This window comes from Microcaecilia unicolor, chromosome 1 (genome assembly GCF_901765095.1).
Source record: "Microcaecilia unicolor chromosome 1, aMicUni1.1, whole genome shotgun sequence".
Taxonomy (NCBI): domain Eukaryota; kingdom Metazoa; phylum Chordata; class Amphibia; order Gymnophiona; family Siphonopidae; genus Microcaecilia; species Microcaecilia unicolor.
This window is the reverse complement of record NC_044031.1, coordinates 62794118-62816791: the sequence shown is the minus strand read 5'-3', so window position 1 is coordinate 62816791 and position 22674 is coordinate 62794118. Positions and strand designations below refer to the sequence as shown.

At 43.4% G+C, this 22674-nt stretch overlaps 1 protein-coding gene across 1 annotated transcript in view; it reads right to left on the bottom strand.

Annotated features, from left to right (window-relative positions):
- The window catches only part of VILL (villin like), a 147969-nt gene that overhangs the window by 64823 nt on the left and 60472 nt on the right, over nucleotides 1-22674 (bottom strand). The window contains exon 2 of the mRNA XM_030197890.1: nucleotides 16644-16719. Within this exon, the coding sequence (XP_030053750.1) occupies nucleotides 16644-16706 (63 nt within the window). The 5' untranslated portion in view covers nucleotides 16707-16719. The remainder of the gene's footprint in view (nucleotides 1-16643; nucleotides 16720-22674) is intronic.

Genomic DNA, 22674 nt, shown 5'->3' with positions numbered 1-22674 from the left:
AAAGCAAATAGTCCTTGTGACAGAACAGTGAATTTTTTAAGCCTATAAAACTGCCTTATTTGCTGGTGTATTTCTTCTAGTAGCCAGCAGGTGGTGCATGTTTTATGTTAAAACTGTTACAGAAAAGCGAATGTTCTCTCTTTAGTTTCACCCAGTGAGGATGTGATCTACAGTACTGTTAGCAGTATACTTTTAAAACTTGTTGTTCTGGGCACTGATTGGCCCAGGAGCTCAATTTCATTTGGATTTTACTGGCTTTCCCCCCCCCCAGTTTTAGCCCGGGAGAAGAGAAAGACTGATCTCTTTGCTGAGGCTCTATCATCACTTATGTTTGATAATCTGTGAGTAGCATATTTCCTGATCTCCCCAGGTACTTTTTAGAAAGTAAACAAATGTTTAGTTAGTGTTATAATTGATCCATATTTCAGTTACCTGTTATTATTTGCTGATTGCACTTTTTCTGTTCATTGTTCAATATTTTTAAGACAACAAACAATTCTCAGTTTATTGCCTCTGCCTGTCTGGACTGATAATCCTGGTGGTTTGTGTGTTGGGTCTGTGAGTGCTTTCTGGGAACTGTGGGATGACTAGATGTGTGACCCCAGTAACCTAGAAATTAATGGGGATACTTAGAGAGCGGGAGACTCGCCCAGAGGTGGTTGTGACCCAGTGTAGAGCATAAGCAGCAAGTGCAGGCAGACCTGAGCTGTGATGGGGATAGACCATCTAAGTGGCCACAGGTTAGCCCCAGGAGGGTATCTAGGCATTTCATGACAGTTCTTAAAAATAAAAAGAAGTAGTTAGAAAAAGAATCAAAAAGTTTCACTTGATAGGTAACTCTTGGTCTCCTCAGAGCAGTTCTCAAACTCATGCATGTTCCAGAGCTCCTTGCAAACTGCATAGTTGTAACAGTACTTGCTCTCTTGAGCAGTGCCTTTATCCTCCATGTTGTTGGTCCATAGCCTACCTCTTTTACCAGTTGCAATCGTCTTTTGGGCAGTTTGAACTTTGTATTTTGCTCCTCTCTCTCTCTCTTGGTGGCATACAGTTCCTCTGTGTTCTAGTCATGCTTGTATATACTTTGGCATTCCCTTTGGCTCTGTGTTTCCCAAGGCTCTTTTCTATTTGGACACGTAGGTTGATCAGTGCCCAAGTAGTTTTCTATATGCTGTCCCTTTGACAAATCAGCCCTCACCAGCTACTGTACATTACTTCCAGCTTCTAGAGCCTTTCCTTGTAAGGATTGTCTTTTGGCAGCAGCTTCACTCTGTTATTTCCTCCTTCAGAAGATCAGGATCAGGTCTCCCCAATGTCCCTACCCCCAAGTGGTGTGCTGGAGCCGGCTCACACCGGCTCGCAAGAGCCGGTTGTTAACTTTGCTCAGCTCTTGCTGAAGTCTTGGAGGCCGCCCTTGTAAGTCTCGGTGGCCATTTTGAAGTGCAAACCAGCAGCGCCAGCGGGGGAGAGTCAGCGCTGGCAGCGGGCAGGCAAGACTGCCTGCCCTGAAGAATTCAAAGAGTCAGATTGGTGACGTGAGGGACCGGATCCGGAGGGAGGGAGGAGGGAGGGCGAAGAATTCGCCGAACAACTCGGGAGGGGGTGGCAGGGGAGAGAAGGGAGTCGCTGGGCATTTGTGGATGGAGGGGAGAGAAGGGTCGCTGGGTATGGGTGCATGCAGGGCAGGGGAGAGAAGGGTCGCTGGGTATGGGTGCATGCAGGGCAGCAGGGGAGAGGAGGGTCACTGCTGGACATGGGTGGATGGAGGGCAGGGGAAAGGAGGGTCACTGGGTATGGGTGCATGCAGGGCAAGGGAGAGGAGGGTCACTGCTGGACATGGGTGGATGGAGGGCAGGGGAAAGGAGGGTCACTGGGTATGGGTGCATGCAGGGCAGGGCAGGGGAGAGGAGGGTCACTGGACATGGGCAGATGGAGGGCAGGGGAGAAGAGGGTCACTGGGTATGGGTGCATGGAGGGCAGGGGGAGAGAAGGGTCGCTGGACATGGGTGGATGGAGAGCAAGGGGAGAGGAGGGGAGAGAGAAGAAATGCTGGACATGGATGGAGGGGAGGGAGGAGTGAGGAAGGAGATGAGATGAGGGAAAAGGAAGAGAGGAGAAAAACTGCACATGGATGAAGAAAATAGGCAGAAGCTGAGGACCAGAAATGAAGAAGAAAGGAGGAAAGGAAAGAAATAAATGGAAAGGGAGCCCTGGAAACGGAGTTAAGAGGACAGATGGCAGCAGAATCGGATACTGGGCCAGCATGATCAGAAAAACAGTCACCAGACAACAAAGGTAGAAAAAAAATCATTTTATTTTCATTATAGTGTTTGGAATATGTTCACTTTGAGAATCAGGTGCTCAACATTAAAAGTTTATATTTATTTACTTATTTATGGCATTTTATCGCACATTAAACATGAATTAGATTGGAACCTGGGATCATTTAATTTTTTTTTCCTGGAGTAATGCATTGCCACCCCCCAAAGGCTCTCTCCCCGGCTATAGCCAGCTCTGCAATTTGGGGGGGGGGGGGGGGGGGCGCAGAGGGGGACTGGGGAGAGAGCCTGTAGTTAAACATTTACCAGCACACCACTGCATGACCGTACCTGACCAATTTACTACCGAGAAACACAAAAACTGGAATTAGAAACTTCCTAACACTCCATCACCCAAGATGTCAAAAATTCTTTTACAAATTGGTATATGAGGTGAGCTTTCTATACCAAAGCAATAGTGGAACTCTTTACCCAAAACCATCAGAAACTGAGCATCTACACAAACTTCCGCAAACAAATCAAGACCTTCCTGTTCTGAAAATTCTATCTTGAGGAGGACAAAGGCTAGTAACCACACAACCATACAGTGCACTACAACAATTATATACACTGAACACCACCCACCAACCCATGACATAGGTATGTCACCCTTAACCACTATCCAGCTCATTTTCGAAAGAGGTCCCCGGCCATCTTCCAACACAAATCGGGAGATGGCCGGCGATCTCCTGAACCCAGCCAAATCGGTATAATCGAATGCCAATTTTGGCCGGCGCCAACTGCTTTCCGTTGCGGAGCTGGCGAAACTTCAAGGGGCATGTTGGTAGGGTAGTGAAGGCAGGATGGGGCGGGACAGGGGCGTACTCACGAGATGGCCGGCTTCGCCCAATAATGGAAAAAAAAAGACAGGCTTGACGAGCATTTCGCCGGCTTTACTTGGTCCCTTTTTTTCACGACCAAGCTTCACAAAGGAGCCCCAACTGACCAAATGACCACCGGAGGGAATCGGGGATCACCTCTTCTTACTCCCCCAGTGGTCACCAACCCTCTCCCACCCAAAAAAAAACCCCAACAACTTGTTTTGCCAGCCTCTATGCCAGCCTGAAATGTCATACCTAGCTCCCTGACAGTAGTATGCAAGTCCCTGGAGCAGTTTTTAGTGTGTGCTGTGCACTTCAGGCAGGTGGACCCAGGCCCACCCCCCCTACCTGTTACACTTGTAGTGGTAAATGGGAGCCCTCCAACCCCGCCCCCCCAAAAAACCCCACTGTACGCACATGTAGGTGCCCCCTTCACCCCTTAGGACTATGGTAGTGTTGTAAAGTTGTGGGTAGTGGGTTTTGGGGGGGGGATTTGGGGGGCTCAGCACACATGTGTTGTAAAATAACTTTGGTCTGAAAAAGGTGGCGGGGGAGGGGGAAGGAGGAGGGAGTGAATAGAATGAAAACCAAAGAAATTTGTTTTTTTAAGGATAGGGATAAAACAAACTTGATCCAGTTTAAAGAAAACATGCTTTAGAACTTAAAATCATTAGAGCTGTGGGTTAAAACAGCAATGTATCCTTTTGAAAGAAAAGTAAAAAAGAAACAGTCTGAAGGCTAATAATGCCTATTCTCTCTCCTGTGGAAAAAAGAAAGGTGAAGCTTCACACATTCCTCCAAGGCTGTAGAGGATGGTGTCAGGGGCTTTTTTGATGTCACTTCCTGTCATGTGACTCCATCTAAGATAACAGTGAGTAGAACAAAACAGGAAGTGATGTGGTGTGTTCAATGTGTACCATCATCTTGGAAAAGGGGGCATGGTTATGATGTCACTTCCTGTGATGTCACTGAACAGGGTGGGATTTGGGGGGCAGGGTAATGTAAAAAGGGGTGGAATTTGGGGGTGGGCTATGCAAATAATATGGGGCTGAGGTGTGGTTATATAAAATAGGAGGGGCATAGGTGGGGCTATTACATCACATCTGGTGATATCATCCAAGGGGGTGAGATGGGGCAGAGAGTGGGTTTGGCTTGGGTGTGGCCTTGCTTCTGATTGGCTGACATAACCAGAAATGGGCATGGTCACCTGTCAAAAATATGCAAATTAGCGTTGACAAATACCGATGAGGGTATGCTCTGAAATGGTAGGAATTCAGCACAAAGAGCTTTCAGCCTGTCGTTTTTAAAAGCAGACAGGTCTAGGTCCACCTTAAATAAATACGATTTAATGTCTTAAAATTGTTAGTGCAGTGGTTTAAAGAGCACAGTATCCTTTTAAAAGAAAAAAAAATGCCTATTTTCTTTCCTGACAGAGTGAGGAAAAAAAAAAGTTTAAGCAGCTTAAAGTCCTTCTAGGCTATAGAGGGCAGTGTTGAGTGGAGCATTTGACTCACTTCCTGTCATGTGACCCATCCAAGAAGTCCTTCACTCTTTCCATATCCATTCAGAAGCAACAAAGAACAACAAATATCATTTATGCTGTTTTGTTTTATTTGCAAAGCACTATGGCACTTAAATCCTTCTAGATTTATACCCTGGGCACACCATCTGAAAACATCTTACTCTTTGGCCTTCAGTCTCAATCTGCCTATCCTCAGGTTAATTGGCTAACTGTAATTTAAAGAATACAATTTTATTTCTACATGATTATTTTGACAACACACCACTCCCTTTTTCTAAACTGAAACTAAAAATGCACTCTGAATATAACTTTCTATGAAAGGAGACATAACACATAGTTAATTAAATGACATCCACCTCCGACAAAAGAAAAAAAAAAGCTTCATTTCCTTTCACTAGCAGAGCTGCCTGCTCCTATAATCTGCTATATTTCGGTCCTCCTGCTGACTTTAATCACCCTTTCCATCATTCACCCTCCCCAGAGCTTTCATTTCTTATATAGGTCCTAAATACATAATCTGCACTTTATCAATTGATGCCAATCAGGTGCTCTTCCTAATTTGTACTCATTGCCATAACACAGCTGCTCTACAGTGCTGCCAATCAACATGACTTTCATTCAGTGCAATAACTGTTGTGCTTTTTTCCTAAGGCAAACCATGTGGAGGCTCAGAACATGGCCATATGTCTTCAAATATCTGCTATGCAAAGAGAGTTTATGAAGCTCAGACAGGAACTGGCTGCAATTAAAGCCACTACCAGGATTACACAGCTAAATTTAGCTATACTGTCACAGACATTAAAACACCCCAAACACACATGGACTACAGTAGGCTCAGGTAGATTATGACCTGTGACAAAGAGGCATCCACCTGTCCAATTGTTTAGCAGCACTAGAGCATTATTATACTCAGGAATTCAGAACTATAATTGAACCAGAGACTAAGAATTTAACTCCTTGCAAGAGGCATCCCCAAAACACAGATCAAACAGCTCAAAACAGTAAAATCTTCTTGCTAAGTGACGCTGTTATTATCCTAGGATCATAGTCTGTCGATACCAGCAAAGTGAAATGCCTCAGCGAACAGGAATACAAACCAAATACTAAGTATGACCAGAGAAGAAAGAGAAGATTCTAAGGTTGATATACTTATTCGCCTGGGGGCAAATGATTTAGCCAAAAATAGCACACTCAAAGTTCTGAGAGCTTTCAGGGCTGGGGGTGGAGCTAAAGTATTCGGTACAGACTGTAGCTTTTTAAAAAGTATTTCCTGCTTACAGAAAGGGAGAGGAAAGGCATAGTACAGAAAATTTCAACATGTGGCTAAAAACCTGGTGTTAAGAAGGATTGAATACGTAGGAGGTTGGGGCAATACATGGAGAAACAACAAAAAAAAAATCTCTCTTTAGCAGGATTATTTATACAAAATTCAGTCAATATATTTCCAAGTGTTTAAACTGGACGGTAAGGGGGGCAAAGAGAACCAGGTGAGTTCAAGAAGTCACCCCCCAAAACAAAAGTTGGACAACAGTGGGAGGAACAATAAAATAAACAATCTTAGCAAATCATTTTTCAGCAATCAAGCAGAAGGAGAAACTGGGAAAAAAGAGGTAGACTTAGACATTGTTGCTATTACAGAGTGGAGTGGAGAAGTGGCCTAGTGGTTAGGGTGGTGGACTTTGGTCCTGGGGAACTGAGGAACTGAGTTCGATTCCCACTTCAGGCACAGGCAGCTCCTGGTGACTCTGGGCAAGTCACTTAACCCTCCATTGCCCCAGGTACAAATAAGTACCTGTATACAATATGTAAGCCGCATTGAGCCTGCCATGAGTGGGAAAGCGCGGGGTACAAATGTAACAAAATAATAATGACATGCAACCCTACCAGGATATAATCTCTCTAGGAAGGACAGAGCAGGCTGAAAATGTGGAGGAGTAAAACTGTATGTGAAAAAACAGCATAAAAGCAGCTGAAATTCAGGAAAATTTAAGAAAGCAGGAAGTGATATGGATCATCTTGAAGAAAGAAGATGGAACCCCTGTTCACACAGATGTCATCTACAGATTTCCAACACAAATGCAAAATCTGAACAAAGATCTAGTTATAGATATCCAAAGGCTAGAAATGAAAGGTGAGGTGCTGTTCTTGCTGGCAGATTTCAACTTGCTGGATGCAGATTGGAGTGTTCCATCTGCAGAACTGGGAAGTAGAGAGATAGCAGATGGCCTTTCAAAGAGTTCTCTTCAGGCAAATGGTAACAGAACCCACCAGAGAAGAGGTGATGCTGGATTTTCTGCTCACAAATAGGGAAAATGTGTCTAATGTGTAGCTGGGTGCCCCCCTGGGCAGTAGTGATAATTTCATCGTATGGTTCAATATAGGAGCTAAAGGAGATTGCAGACACACAAAACTCAATAACCTAGATTTTAAACATGCTAAGTAAAATGAGGGAGTACCATAGGCGCCCGGTGTAAGAGGCTTGGACAGGCTAAGCCTCCCCTGCTGTGCTCTGAGAGGTTTAAATTGTTGATTTACCTCCATCCTCACAGCAGGAGCTGCAGTGAAAGCCCTCTAGCCTTGTGTAACTAATTGTAGAAATTGGTTTATGGTTTGTTTACCTTACTGCTGGGAGAGCAGGGGGAGGAGGAGGGGTTGGCTGGGTTGCCAGGGAGATATTTAAGGAGGACGACTTCCTGACCTGCACTGAGAACACATAGCAGCAGAATCGGACAACCAGACAACAAAGGTAGAAAAGATCATTTTATTTTCATTATAGTGTTTGGAATATGTCCACTTTGAGAATCAGGTGCTCAACATTAAAAGTTTATATTTATTTACTTATTTATGGCATTTTATCCCACATTAAACATGAATTAGGGTGTTTTGTGGCTCTACATGAGAATTGTGATGATATGATCCCTTGTTTCATATTGTTGACGGTCTGCATTTTCCGTATGGGTGGTATATTGGTGTATTAGGTTCTGCCCAGTGTAATATTTATGGTACAGTAAGGTTCTGAGTGTGTTTTTGCACAAAGTTGTGCATAGTGTTTTGCAGTTGAGCGATTGTGCTTAGAATATGCTTTGAGCAACCACATTATTCTTTGACATATGATACATATCTAATATCTAAATTTAATGAAAGGTATTAATTGTGACTTTTATTTTTATTTATTTATTTTTTTCTGTGTGTTATCAGACAATTATGGATTTAAGCTCCACCCCTGGCCCCACCCATAACCCCGCCCCCTTTAGCCTCCCCAAACAGTTGGGCCACCGACCGCCTATGGGGAGTACCTGAGGAAAGAGCTAATAGGATGAGAGATGATAAGTGAAGCGGAAAGTCAGTGGTCCAAGCTGAAATGTGCAATAAAAATGGTAAACAAAAGCAAGAGGAAAAGGAAATCTATATGGTTCACCAAACAAGTGTGTGAAGAAATAAAGGCAAAACAGGCGGCATTTATGAAGTACAGAAGAACGTAGAAAAAAGAATATAGAAAAGAATACTGCACAAAGCTCAAAGAAGTGAGGAGAGAAATATGGCTGGCAAAAGCGCAGATGGAAGAAAAAATGGCTAGAGACTTAAAGGTAGGTGACAAGACTTTTTTTTTTGGTTATATTGGGAACAGCTAGTTCCTGCTGAAACCGCCGGCTTTCACTTCTTCACTGCAGCCCCTTTGCTGAAATCGCCAGCTCTGCTTCCCTGTGATGCCCTGTCCACCAGTTTAACTGAGACTTTGCGAGTCAAGACCTGATTTTAGACTTTTTCCTTCCTTCCTCCTCTTTTTGCTTTCCTTTCCCTGCCTACTTATTAATTTGCTTTTAGATTGTATTTATATTCTCTTCCTCTCTCTGTTCCTTCTACCCTTCCATTTCTCACATTGTCTTTGATTTAATTTTATTAGTTCATTGTAAGCCGCTTTGGGGCTGCAACAACTGTGGCAAAAGGCGGGGTATAAATGACCTAAAATAAATAAAAAGAGGAAGGCCAGAAATTGAATTGTGAGGCTGAAGGTTGCTGAGAACCGATACGTAGAGAGTGATGAGGGAAAGGCAGACACACTAGACAAATACTTCTGGACAATCCTGGAGAAGGACCTCTGATGGTTGACAAGTACATATATGGGAGTGGAGTAGATATTGCACTGTTCATGATGGAAGAAATTGTTTATGAACAACTGGAAAAGTTGAAAGTGAACAAAGTCATGGGGCCGGATGACATACACCTGCAGACACTGAAGAAGCTCAAAGATGTTCTGGTCGGCCCTCTTAAAGATTTGTATAATAGATCCTTCGAGACAAGGGAGGTTCCACAGGACTGAAGAAGGGAAGATGTGATCCCTCTCTATAAAAATGATGACGAGAAAAAGTGTGAAACTACAGACTGTTAAGCCTCTCTTCAGTGATAGGAAAAACTATGGAGGTGCTGCTGAAGGAAAGGATAGTACAATTCCTAGAATCCAACAGCTTGCATACCCCCTAGAGGAAAGGAGGGGTGAGGGGATTTGATATAGACATTTAAATATTTAAAAGGCATTAATGTGCAAAGTCATCTTTTTTAGAGACAGGGAAGCAGTAGAACTAGAGGCCATGAGTTGAGGTTGTAGGGCGGGAGACAAGAGCAATGTCAGCAAATACTTATTAACAGAAAGAGAAGTGGATGCCTGGAATGCCCTCCTGTAGGAGGCTCCGAAGACAAAAACTGTGACAAAATTCAAGAACTTGTAGGATAAACACAGAGGAACACTATGAGTGAGCTTTGACGACAACTTCAGAGGTTGGGAAGTAACACCAATGCCAGGCAGTCTGGGTCCCGTAAATGGCAAAAAAGTATCAAAATCAAGACTGGAGTGGGCTTTGATGCTATCTACAGTAGTTGAGATGTAGGACCGTGCTGGGCAGACTTCTACAGTCTGTGCCCCACAATTGGCAGGGGGGAGACAGAGATTAAGTACACCAGCATTTAATCGTGAAGAAATGGAAGAGTGCCAGATTAAACTCTGGCCACCTTGGTGGGCAGACTGGATGGATCATGCAGGTTTTTTTTTCTGCCAACATTTACTATGTTACTAGGGAACTTATTTTCAAAGCATATGGACATCTGAAAATACTGAAATGGACGTCCATTTGCTTGAACTATCCAATTCCTGATTTTGCAAAGGCAGAAAAGGCACATCCAACGCTGCAGTACGTCCAAATATCAAAGGGGTGTGTTTTGGGTGGGATTAGGGAGGGCTCAAATCAGGATGTCCAACATCGATTACCGAACGGGAAGAAATGTCCAAGTCTATAAACAGGGACATCCTAAGTTCGACCTGTTTCAGTCACATCCAGGGTACAAAAAGGCACGCTGATTGAGCAGCCGACCACTGGAGGGATTAAGGCATTACACCTCCTTAATTCTCTAGTGGTTGCTGTCCGTATTCCTCTTCCCTGAAAGTTATGACCTTCAGGTATTAGAGGTATTTTTAGCAAAACACAAAGCAAGTCTGGGGAGTAGCTTAGTGGTTAGTGCAGTGAACTTTGCTCCAAGGGACCCTGGTTCAAATCATACTTTTACTCTTTTTTTTTTTTTTTAAATTGTTAACCCTCCAGAATCAGAAAGATACCTACAGTACCTAAATATATAAGCCACTTGCAAGCCTGAATGCTATTGGTGTTTATTCAGGTACAGTATGAATTTTTCTATTCATGGAGGCTCACAATTACAAATTAAAATAGTTAAACTGGGCTTTGAACATGGATCCCTTGTGTTCTGCCCCTTGCAGCCTTATACTAGTCTCTATAGCATAATTCTATAATGTGTGTAATGTTATACTCACTTCTTAGAATTTTCACTGCTTCCTGTTATGATATGTGAGCAGTGCATTGTGTGTAATGTAGTCTCATATGTACTGCAGCCACCTATGCTCGTTTGTATAAGCTTCACTACTAGTGGTCTATTCTCCTGCAAAGGCCTCACCCCCTTTCTCAGTCAAGCTTGATTCCTTTGTTTATCTGCTGTCATTTTCTGACTATCTCTACTATCTTTGCTATGATGGGTCAGGAAAGGTATGACCTTTCTCTCCAACCAAGGACTGCCCTCTATGACCACCTCTGCTACCTGGTCTCAGAGTCTACCCCTATTGGTCCCTTTATTTTGCCCCCCCCCCCCCGTCTTTTGGATGTTCATCTTGGTCTATCTGTCCCCCATGAGCCCAGACATTCTCCTTCTTGTCTCGGATACACATGTCCCTGCTCCCCTGTAGTGAACTTCTCTCTCTCTCTCTCATAAATGTATATTTTAATACTTAAGTAAAAGTACAATCAAGAACACCTTTAAAAAATTACTTACATATGTACTTCAAACCCAGCATCCTGTTTCCAGCAGTGGCCAATCCAGGTTACAAGTACCTCACAAAATCCCAAAACAGTAAAATACATTTTAGGCTGCTTATCCTAGAAATAATCAGTGGATTTTCCCCAAGTCCATTTTAATAATGGCTTATGGACTTTTCTTATAGGAAGCTATCCAAAATGTATTTATTTATTGCATTTGTATCCCACATTTTCCCACCTATTTGCAGGCTCAATGTGGCTTACATAGTTTGTTATGGTATAGTCATTTCATGATAACAAAAACACTTAGTATTGTACAGAGATTAAGTAAAGGAAGAAAGAAGGAAGGTGTTATTCGGATGGTATGGAAGGTGGACTTTAATAATTGGGAATATTGGTGAGGTAATGTTGTGAGGCTCTGGGTTCTCTTAGTAGGCCTTGTTGAAGAAATGAGTCTTCAAAGATTTGCGGAAGCTGGTTATTTCGTCAATTGCTTTTAAACCCCGATAAGCTAACTGCTTTTATTACATTCTCTGGTAATGAATTCCAGAGTTTAATTACAAGTTGAGTGAAGAAATATTTTCTCCGATTTGTTTTAAATTTACTACTTTGTAGCTTCATTGCATGCCCCCTAGTCCTAGTATTTTTGGAAAGCATAAACAGACGCTTCACATCTACCCGTTCAACTCCACTCATTATTTTATAGAGCTCTATCATATCTCCCCTCAGCCATCTTTTTTCTAAGCTGAAGAGCCCTAGCCCCTTTAACCTTTCCTCATTATTTTATAGAGCTCTATCATATCTCCCCTCAGCCATCTTTTTTCTAAGCTGAAGAGCCCTAGCCCCTTTAACCTTTCCTCATAGGGTAGTCGTCCCATCCCCTTAATCATTTTCTTTGCCCTTCTCTGTACCTTTTCTAATTCTACTATATCTTTTTTGAGATGTAGTGACCAGAATTGCACACAATATGGAGCAATACAAAGGTATTATAACATCCTCATTTTTGTTTTCCATTTCTTTCCTAATAATACCTAACATCCTATTTGCTTTCTTTACCGCCGCCACACACTGAGCAGAGGGTTTCAACGTATCATCAACGATGACACCTAGATCCCTTTCCTAGTCTGTGACACCTAATGTGGAACCTTGCATCACGTAGCTATAGTTCGGGTTCCTCTTTCCCATATGCATCCCTTTGCACTTGCTTACATTAAACATCATCTGCGTAGTTTTAGGCACTGATATATCGACTAAGGGTATTCTATATACCACAGCTAAATCTAGGTGCTGTTTATAGGATTCGCTTAGTTGGCAGTGATTTCAACACCATATATAGCATCTCCCCAATTATGCTTCAAGAGTCCTTGACACCTTGGTTTAAAGTCCACTGCACTAACCACTAGGCTGCTCCTTTGCTCTACAGAGATGTCTGTGTGGCCATTCTTTAAGTATGCTGACAGACAGATGCTCTTGTCCCTGCTTTTTTTGCCATCCTATCTTGGACGTTCCAGTTTGCAAAATGGCTCCTTAGCACACGGATATCCATCTCACTTATTTTCGAACAGGAAATCCTGATGTATTTCCTGTTGGAAAATTCATGTGAGATGGACATCCATTTTGGATATTATGAGCTGCATGTCTCTATTCTGACTTGGTTATCCTTTAAAAAATGCCCCTCTAAGTTACTACATTACTAACCAAGGGAAATGCCCTTATACTGAAGCATAGTACTAACCAATCAAAACCTTGCCATAGTATTGATTGTGTGTGCAGGCCTCTATGTGGTATAGAAATACCAGATGCAAGAAAGGATTAAGAAGACATAGAGGGATGATACTCAAAGCAGGTCATATGTTCACTGGTGCTGATGAGCATATAACTTACCTATCTGCAGATTATCATCTGCTATATGGATAACATGAAGCCAATAATGTGTCTAAATGGCTCAATATGAGTCGTAGAGTAAAAGGAGCACGTGTAGGCCATAAAATTATCCAGACAGTGGCAATGTATAGCTCAAGCATATTCTCACTTGAGAAAGAACTGGAAAAAACATGACATTAACCAATGATGTCACATTGCTGTTTCTCATTCCTGGCCTTTTGATTTAAGAGGAGTAGCAGAATATTATGTCAATATTGTTGAAAAATGGGTATCCTTACATCGGTTAAAACTGAATATTGAGAAAACGAAGTTTTATTTCTCACTTCTCCTACCAGCCTGCTTGATATCAAAATCTGGTCATTAATAAAACATTCTCTCTGGTTTCTGAGATGAAAATTCTAGGTATTACCTTGGATAGTAATTTATTACTTGATAAACATATTGCTCAACTTTCAAGAAAAATATTCTGGAGTTTCAGACATCTACGATGAATTTGTAATTGTTTTGAGTGTTCTCAATTCAAACTCTTAGCTCAAGCCTTAATTTTAAGTCAATTGGATTACTGCAATTCATTGTATGTGGACTGTAATACATCTCTGTTAAAGAAACTTCAGACACTGCAAAATACAGCAGTCAAGTTAGTTTACCACACAGGGAAATATGACAGTACAACCCATCTTTCAACAAGAGCTCACTGGCTGCCTATTTAGGTCAGGATTATGTTCAAGCTTTGTACAATGATATGTAAAACATTTTATGCTTTTGCACCTCAGTATATGTATTCATTAGTGATTCGTCCAACTGCAAACAGGTTGGTTAAATTCAGAGACTCTATGATATTGCATTTTCCATCTTCTAAAGGAGTTCAGTATTTAAGTATTCTTAAATTGTCTTTTATTTACCTGATAGTAAATGCCTGGAATTATTTACCCAAGGACTTTAGACATTTAAATGTCTATCTGGGCTTTAGAAAATGACTGAAAAAGTAGCTCTTTAAGTCACACCTAAGTTACAATGTTTAGAATTTTTATATAACTGATTTTTGTAATTCTCTGGGCTGTTCCCAGTTCTCTTTATTTTTGCAATCCATGATGAACTGGAATATAAGTAAATGATAATGTAATATAATGTAAATGTTTACAATACTAGTATATATAAAAATCAAAATGGATAAGAGAATATAAAATATCCAAATCTATTTAAAAAGTCCCACTTCAAAAGAGAATAAATCTCACAAACAATCAAAACAAATTTAATATCATTCAGAAAAATTAGGAAGCAAAAGCCTCAAAGAGCTCCAAGTCAAAACGACTTATAGAACTGGATATCTGCTCTTCATCATTGCCAAAACCTTCCAGTCAATGCAACACCCTACAAGTGTCTAACTTAAATATTTTCCAACTTCCACAGTGTACAATGAAGATAGTGCAGTAAGGGCTCCTTTTCGATCTTCATTGGTCACTGTGGAAGTTGGACAATATTTAAGTCAAACACTTGTAGGGTGTTATTATTTTGGACACTGCATTGACTTGAAGGTTCTTGACAATGATTTACGAGCAGATCATTTTGATCGATACAGCTCTATAAGTTGTTTTGACTTGGAGCTCTTTTAGGCTTTTCTTTCCTAATTTTTCTGGAGGATATTAAATTTGTTTTGATTGTTTGTTAAAATTATTCTCTTTTGAAGCGAGACATTATTTTGTAGATTTGAATACTAGCATATATGCACATATGTGTGCCCATGTGTGCATATACACCAGCATTACACAAACACTGTTCTGCAAATACCCATTAACTTAAATAGCACACATTTGCAAAGGGGGGTTTATATAGGGGCAGATCATATTCGGATCAAAGACGGGGCTTCTACCTATGCATTTAACTTACAGAACACCGTAGGTTTTGCTGGGAGCTCGCATGTATACCAGTGGCGTAGCTATGTGGGGCCATGGGGGCCTGGGCCCCCGTAGATTTGGCCCTGGACCCCCCTCCCATCGCCTACCCTCCCCCGCCGCCTTCGCCATCCACTACCTGTGCTGGCGGGGGACCCCAACCCCCGCCAGCTGAGGTCCTCTTCTTCCGGCGCAAGGCTTCGTTCTGTTTCTGTGAGTCTGACCCCCGCCAGCCAAGGCTCTCTTCTTCCGGTGCAAGGCTTTGTTCTATTTCTGTGAGTCTGACGTCCTGCACGTACAGAACGAAGCCTTGCGCCGGAAGAAGAGGATCTCGGCTGGCGGGGGTTGGGGTCCCCCGCCAGCAAAGGGGGGGGGGTTGGGGTCTCCCGCCAGCAAAGGGCATTGCTGGCTGATCTGCAAGGCTTCGTTCTGTTTCTGTGAGTCTGACGTCCTGCGACTCACAGAAACAGAACGAAGCCTTGCGCCGGAAGAAGAGGATCTCGGCTGGCAGGGTTTGGGGTCCCCCGCCAGCAAAGGGCATTGCTGGCTGATCTGCAAGGCTTCGTTCTATTTCTGTGAGTCTGACATCCTGCACGTACAACATGCAGGATGTCAGACTCACAGAAACAGAACGAAGCCTTGCGCCGGAAGAAGAGGACCTCGGCCGGCGGGGGTTGGGGTCCCCCGCCATCAAAGGTAGGCGATGGCGGGGGAGGGTTGGCGGGGGGGGGGGGTCAAAATTGTTGGTGGTGGCGGCGTGAGGGGGGGTGGTGGCACTGGGGGGTTTGGCTAAAATGTGCCCCCTCACCTCGGACTCTGGACCCCTCTCCCGCTGAAGTCTGGCTATGCCCCTGATGTATACCAGCTTTATGGCTGGCACAGATGTTAATGCCTAAATGTAGTTGCTCTGTTATACAGTAGAACTGCCCTCCGCATGGTTAAGATATACATTTTACTTAAGGCCTGCTGTTCAGTATAGCAGTGACAGCAATGACCAAATTACACATATAGGGCTAGATTCTATATATGGTGCCTGAAAAATCCCACAGTAAGAAAATACGCCTAGTAATCCTAAATTTTATACAATAGGCTTAAATTTCCACTTAGCATATAGAATATGCCAAGTGCCTCTCCATAAAACCAAATTTGGTTGCGTCCATTTATGCCACGTTTTACTTGGCATAAATCCTGACACATAAATTATGCGCAGAGTGGGTGTATTCTATAATAATGCACATAGAGTTTAGAACCATCCACGCCCCACCCATGGCCATGCCTCCTTTTCAACTATGTGACTTAGAATGTAAGCACACCATGTTATAGAATACGCTTAGTGAGTTGTGCGTGTAACTCTTAATTAATGCCAATTAGTGATGATAATTGCTTGTTAACATCCAATTAACAGCACTGATTAGCTAGTTAAACAATTAAAGTATTGCTACAGAATACGTTTCGATTTCCGTGCATATTTTCAGGCACCATATATAGAATCCGGGGGATATTCCGTACCGCGGAACATAAGAACATAAGCGTAAGCATAATGGGTCACACCAGTGGTCCATCTAGCCCAGTATCCTCTTTTCAACAGTGGCCAATCCAGGTCACAAGTACTTGGCAGAAACCCAGATCATGGCAACACTCAATGCTACCTATCCCAGGGCAAGCAGTTGCTTCCCCATGTTCGTCTCAATAGCAGCCTAGGGACTTTCCCTCCAGGAGCTTGGCCAAACCTTTTTTAAACCCAGATATGTGTCCAACCCTTTTTTAAACCCTATACATATTAATTTAAACACTGCACCAGCATTACAATTAAGATGGCTGTTGCTGCTGCCACTGATTATTGACCCCAGAGTTGTCATAACACACACAATTGGTTTTGCATTTCAACTTACCTCTATGGTCCATATCTGCAACCCTGGTTTTCTATTAATTTCGGAAAAGCCTTTATCACTCATGCTGTGGGCTTAGCTGAAGGAAATAAAAGAGAAAAAAATCCAAAATATTAGTAGAAAAGCACTGGTCACATGGAGGGTAGAGGGGTATTACTAGTCATGGTAGTTTATATTAATCCAGATCCCTGTCCAGACTCTTGACTAGGGTTACTAACATGTGTTATTCTATTAGTATATGCTAATGCCATGAACGTGTGTTATTTTACCACAGATTCCATTCTATGCAATGGGACCTAATTACAATTAACACACATGAATGGCATTAGCATACGCTGATGTGACAGCACATATTCTATCTATTAGGGATATAGTTTCATTGGAAACAAAGCAAAAAATTTTAAGAATTTTATGTTTTTGTTATTAAAATGAAATGAAATGAAAGAGGAGCTAACTAAATTATGCTCAATTTTGCTCACTTATTTTAAATTTCAGCCCAACCCCACCAGAAATCTTCACAGGCCCTCTGCTGATCTCTCCCACTGGCACCTTTCTCTCAGAAACACAGTGCACACTGCTGCAGTAATATGCAGCTCATTCCTAAATTGTCCTCCTTCCTGTCAGTGAGCAAAGATTGGTTCACGTACTGACAGGAGGGAGGACATTTAAAAAATAAACCTACCATATCTGCATCCCTACACCTAACATCTCAAAATTAAACCAACCACCCTCCCTGGACCTGAACCAACCCCCTGCCCCTGCCTCACAAGTAAGCCCTGGAAGTCTAGTGAACCCCCCTTCCCTTTTCCTTCCTGCCCATCCCCAACATAAAAATAAATCCCCAGTAGTCTAGTGGACCCCTCTCTCCTCCCTAACCCCCCGGACCTTCCCCACTCACCTGAAAGAGTAAAAAGGCAGGAGCAATGCCCTCTCACTCCTGCCTCCATTGCCACTGTCATTCAAAATGGCAGTGGCTGACCCTTAGCTATGCATATGGACTCTCCAGTAGAGGTGCCGCCATTTTGAATGATGAGGGTGCCTCAGGCAGGAGTGAATGGGTTTCTTTCCTACCTTTTCACTTTTTGAGGGGGGGGGGGGGTAGGGAGGGTGTACATTACACTGTGAGGATTTTTTATGTTAGGACTGGGGGGAGGAGAGGGAAAGGATGGGGGTGGGGGGGGGGTCCACTAGACTACCATAAGGGCAGGTACCTAAATACAGCAGGGATGTACGTGACTTACAATATTCTGTAAGTTACACGTATAAGTGGGAGCCCTGCCTATGCTCTACCCCTGTGTACAACCCCTTTGCAAATACACACTATGTAAGTTAAGCAAGTATTTGCAGAATAGTGATTACTGGTATTTATGTACTTAATTATTCTAAACATTTCTCAGAATTCAAACATGCGTGGGATATGCATAAAGGAATCCTGTGCAGAAGGAATGGATCCTCAGATGCTTAGCTGAAATTGGGTGGCGGAGCAGGTGGGGGGAAGAGGGGTTGGTGGTTGGGAGGCTAGGATAGGGGAGGGCAGACTTATACGGTCTGTACCAGAGCCGGTGATGGGAGGCGGGACTGGTGGTTGGGAGGCTGGAAATACTGCTGGGCAAACTTATACGGTCTGTGCCCTGAAAAAGACAGGTACAAATTCAAGGTAAGGTACAAATTCAAGGTAAGGTATACACATATGAGTTTATCTTGGGCAGACTGGATGGACCATGCAGGTCTTTTTCTGCCGTCATCTACTATGTTACTATCCTGCTTATAATCGAACGAGAAAAACGCCCAAGTTCCGACCTAAATCGGGAGATGGACGTTTATCTCACAAAAACGAATAACGCGGTATAATCGAAAGCCAAACTTGGACGTTTTCAACTGCACTCCATCGCAGAAGCGTACAAAGTTGATGGGGGCGTGTCGGAGGCATGGTGAAGGCGGGACTGGGGCATGGTTATCACCCGAACAGAGATGGGCGCCTTTCGCCGATAATGGGAAAAAAGTATGCGTTTGTAGCTAGAATTTAGGGCACTTTTCCTGGACCCTGTTTTTTCACGAATAAGGCCCCAAAAAGTGCCTTAAATGACCAGATTACCACCAGAGGGAATCGGGGATGACCTCCCCTGACTCCCCCAGTGGTCACTAACCCCCTCCCACCACAAAAAAAATGATGTTTCACAACTTTTTATTTTCACCCTCAAATGTCATACCCACCTCCCTGGCAGCAGTATGCAGGTCCCTGGAGCAGTTGTTAGGGGGTGCAGTGGACTTCTGGCAGGTGGACCCAGGCCCATCCCCCCCCACCTGTTACAATTGTGCTGCTTAATGCTTAGTCATCCAACCCCCCCAAACCCACTGTACCCACATGTAGGTGCCTCCCTTCACCCCTTAGGGCTATAGTAATGGTGTAGACTTGTGGGCAGAGGGTTTTGAGGGGGATTTGGGGGGCTCAACACACAAGGGAAGGGTGCTATGCACTGGGAGCTCTTTTACCTTTTTTTTTGTTTTTGTAAAAGTGCCCCCTAGGGTGCCCGGTTGGTGTCCTGGCATGTGAGGGGGACCAGTGCACTACAAATCCTGGCCCCTCCCACGAACAAATGCCTTGGATTTATTCGTTTTTGAGCTGGGCGCTTTCATTTTCCATTATCACTGAAAAACAAAAACGCCCAGCTCACAAATTGTCGAATAAAACATGGACGTCTATTTTTTTTCGAAAATACGGTTCGGTCCGCCCCTTCACGGACCAGTTCTCGGAGATAAACGCCTATGGAGATAGACGTTTTTGTTCAATTATGCCCCTCCATGTTACTATGTTAGTTTATAGAATTCCCTTCACATGTATTAACAGCATAGATGCACTCACTCACTCCTAGAGGAATGGGTTTAACACATGCAACACAGCTATTATCTAGGTTATCATTTATGAATTTAAATATCAAATTTTTATAAGAGAAGAAAACGAGGGGGATTTAAATTCAGGATAGCTTCTGAAGAGTTTAAGCTTGAAAAAGGAGGAAGCCAAATTCCAAAACGGTTTTACACATTGAAACTGCAGTGAATGAGAAAGTTGGTATGTGCCAGTTCAGATTTAGCATTAGGTTTACTGGGCTTGTCTGCGGCAGCTCAGATTTTACTGTGTTGACTTGGCACAGACAACCTAATGGCTATAAGCATTCTCACATGTAAATCTTACATTCTGTGCATACCAGGAGACTGCAAAAGGATTACATCAGTGGCTCCTCTTACAATTTTTACATTCAGTACCACTGAACCAATGTTAACAGTCAAGAGAAATGAATGAGAATATGTAAAACATCATGAATCCTATTTGCTAATGCTTAGCATGCGATAACATCATTATCATGCATTAAAGTCTAGCATATAAAATGGATGCCTGAGCCAATCAGAGCTCAGGCACTGACAGGAAAGTTAGCCTAGAGTAATGAGCAGCAAATTAGCGCTGCGATTTTAAAGTGGCATGTGTAAAAATGCTGTTATCGCATGCTAAGTATTAGTAAATAGGGGAACCATAGGAATGTCTCATCTGTATACTTTCTGTCTCATGGACTGATGCTCAGAACCTAATGCCAGCATTAGAGGTGATTAGCATCGGAATAGTGCTGGCATTAGGGTGTGCAGAATGCTCTAATGGTTTCAGCGCCGGCACTGAAACCATTAGTGTAGACCGCATGTAAATGCATTTAAGTGTGGTCATTTAGTACCCTGCAATGCTTGAAAAAAGAAAGCCCTCAGGCACATTTAGTGCTGGAAAAAATAACGCCAGGTCCAAGGCAGCATTGAGGGTTAGTTGAGAGAAGAGATATCTAATGCCTTCCCTCCCATCAACCTGATCACCCTTCCCCGGACGGACGGGCTTCCCCAAAAGGCACACCTGATATTCCCCTTCCTGAAACCTAAAAAAAAAATCCCTGGTGGTCTGGTGGATCCCTCCTTGCCCTCCCCCCTGCAGTGCCCCATCCTGACACCTGGTGGACCCTCACTCAGGCCAGGCTGGGCTCAACACCCTAGTCAACATGGGCCCTGATGGTCTAGTGGAATCCCTCCCCTCAAACCCCTCTACATACATTGCCATATTCCCTCCTGCCTCTGGGCTCACCCTCTTCAAAATGGTGGCGCCCTGCCCTGAACTGGGAAAGGCCTATGTACATGGTATACACCAGGGCAGGGGTGGGGTGCCCCCATTTTGAAAAGGATGGGCCCAGAGGCAGGAAGGAGTAGGTATAGTTTTTCAAATCTTACAGGACTTCACCTCTGAACTGTTGACAAAGACCGCTTTGCTCTATCTAGTCCAGTCTTATTTGTCCTGTTTGTCTGTCCTAATTAGATTGTAAGCTCTGTCGAGCAGGGACTGTCTCTATATGTTCAAGTGTACAGCGCTGCGTATGTCTAGTAGCGCTATACAAATGATAAGTAGTAGTAGTAGTAGTAGTATCCCTCCTGCCTCCTAAAGCAAGGTATGTGGAGGGGTTTGGCAGGGGGTGGAGCTCCTAATGAAGCGTTTAGGAAATAGAAGCTTTCTGTTGAGCACACCCTCCAGTCCGCGCTAGAGCCCAGATAGGTGTTGCCATTTTGGTATTTGATATAATAGAATACCACTGTTAAAGTATAGACCTAGTTAGCGGAGGTTTTGACTAATGAGGAACCTGTATCATGATCTCTAAAGTGAAATATGCTTGAGATTGATGACAGTCTGTAATTCACGGTTATATGTAGTGAATACAGAGTTCTGAAGTCTTTCCTCCTTAAAATAATTGCACTCTATATACCCTTTCTTGCCTTTATTCTATAGCTAAAGCTGTGAAGACAATCTACGATCACCTAAACTTCAGGAAATCACTAAAAACCAACTTGTTCAAAAAGGCATACCCCACCGACTCAACATAAATGCCTACACTCTGCAAAACAGCAAAACCAAAGCTCGTAATGGACACTATTTAACCTTCCCTTTGATCCCCACTGTACCCGAAACACATGTACCTTTATCTGCTACTACTATTTACTACTATTTAGCATTTCTATAACGCTACAAGGCGTATGCAGCGCTGCACAAACATAGAAGAAAGACAGTCCCTGCTCAAAGAGCTTACAATCTAATAGACAAAAATTAAAGTAAGCAAATCAAATCAATTAATGTGTACGGGAAGGAAGAGAGGAGGGTAGGTGGAGGCGAGTGGTTACGAGTCAAAAGCAATGTTAAAGAGATGGGCTTACAGTCTAGATTTAAAGGTGGCCAAGGATAGGGCAAGACGTAGGGGCTCAGGAAGTTTATTCCAGGCGTAGGGTGCAGCGAGACAGAAGGCGCGAAGTCTGGAGTTGGCAGTAGTGGAGAAGGGAACAGATAAGAAGGATTTATCCATGGAGCGGAGTGCACAGGAAGGGGTGTAGGGAAGGACGAGTGTGGAGAGATACTGGGGAGCAGCAGAGTGAGTACATTTATAGGTTAGTAGAAGAAGTTTGAACAGGATGCGAAAACAGATAGGGAGCCAGTGAAGTGACTTGAGGAGAGGGGTAGTATGAGTAAAGTGACCCTGGCGGAAGACGAGACGGGCAGCAGAGTTTTGAACTGACTGGAGAGGGGAGAGGTGACTAAGTGGGAGGCCAGCAAGAAGCAGATTGCAGTAGTCTAAATGACAGGTGACAAGGGTGTGGATGAGGGTTTTGGTAGAGTGCTCGGAAAGAAAGGGGCGGATTTTACGGATGTTGTAAAGAAAGAAACGACAGGTCTTGGCAATCTGCTGGACATGAGCAGAGAAGGAGAGAGAAGAGTCAAAGATGACCCCAAGGTTTCGAGCTGAGGAGACAGGGAGAATGAGAAAGCCATCAACAGAAATAGAAAACAGGGGGAGCGGGGAGGTGGGTTTGGGGGGGGAAAATGAGAAGCTCGGTTTTGGTCATATTTAATTTCAGGTGGCGTTGAGACATTCAAACAGCAAAGTCAGACAAGCACGCTGAAAATTTGGTTTGGATGCAAGGTGACATATCAGGGGTAGAAAGGTAGATTTGGGAGTCATCA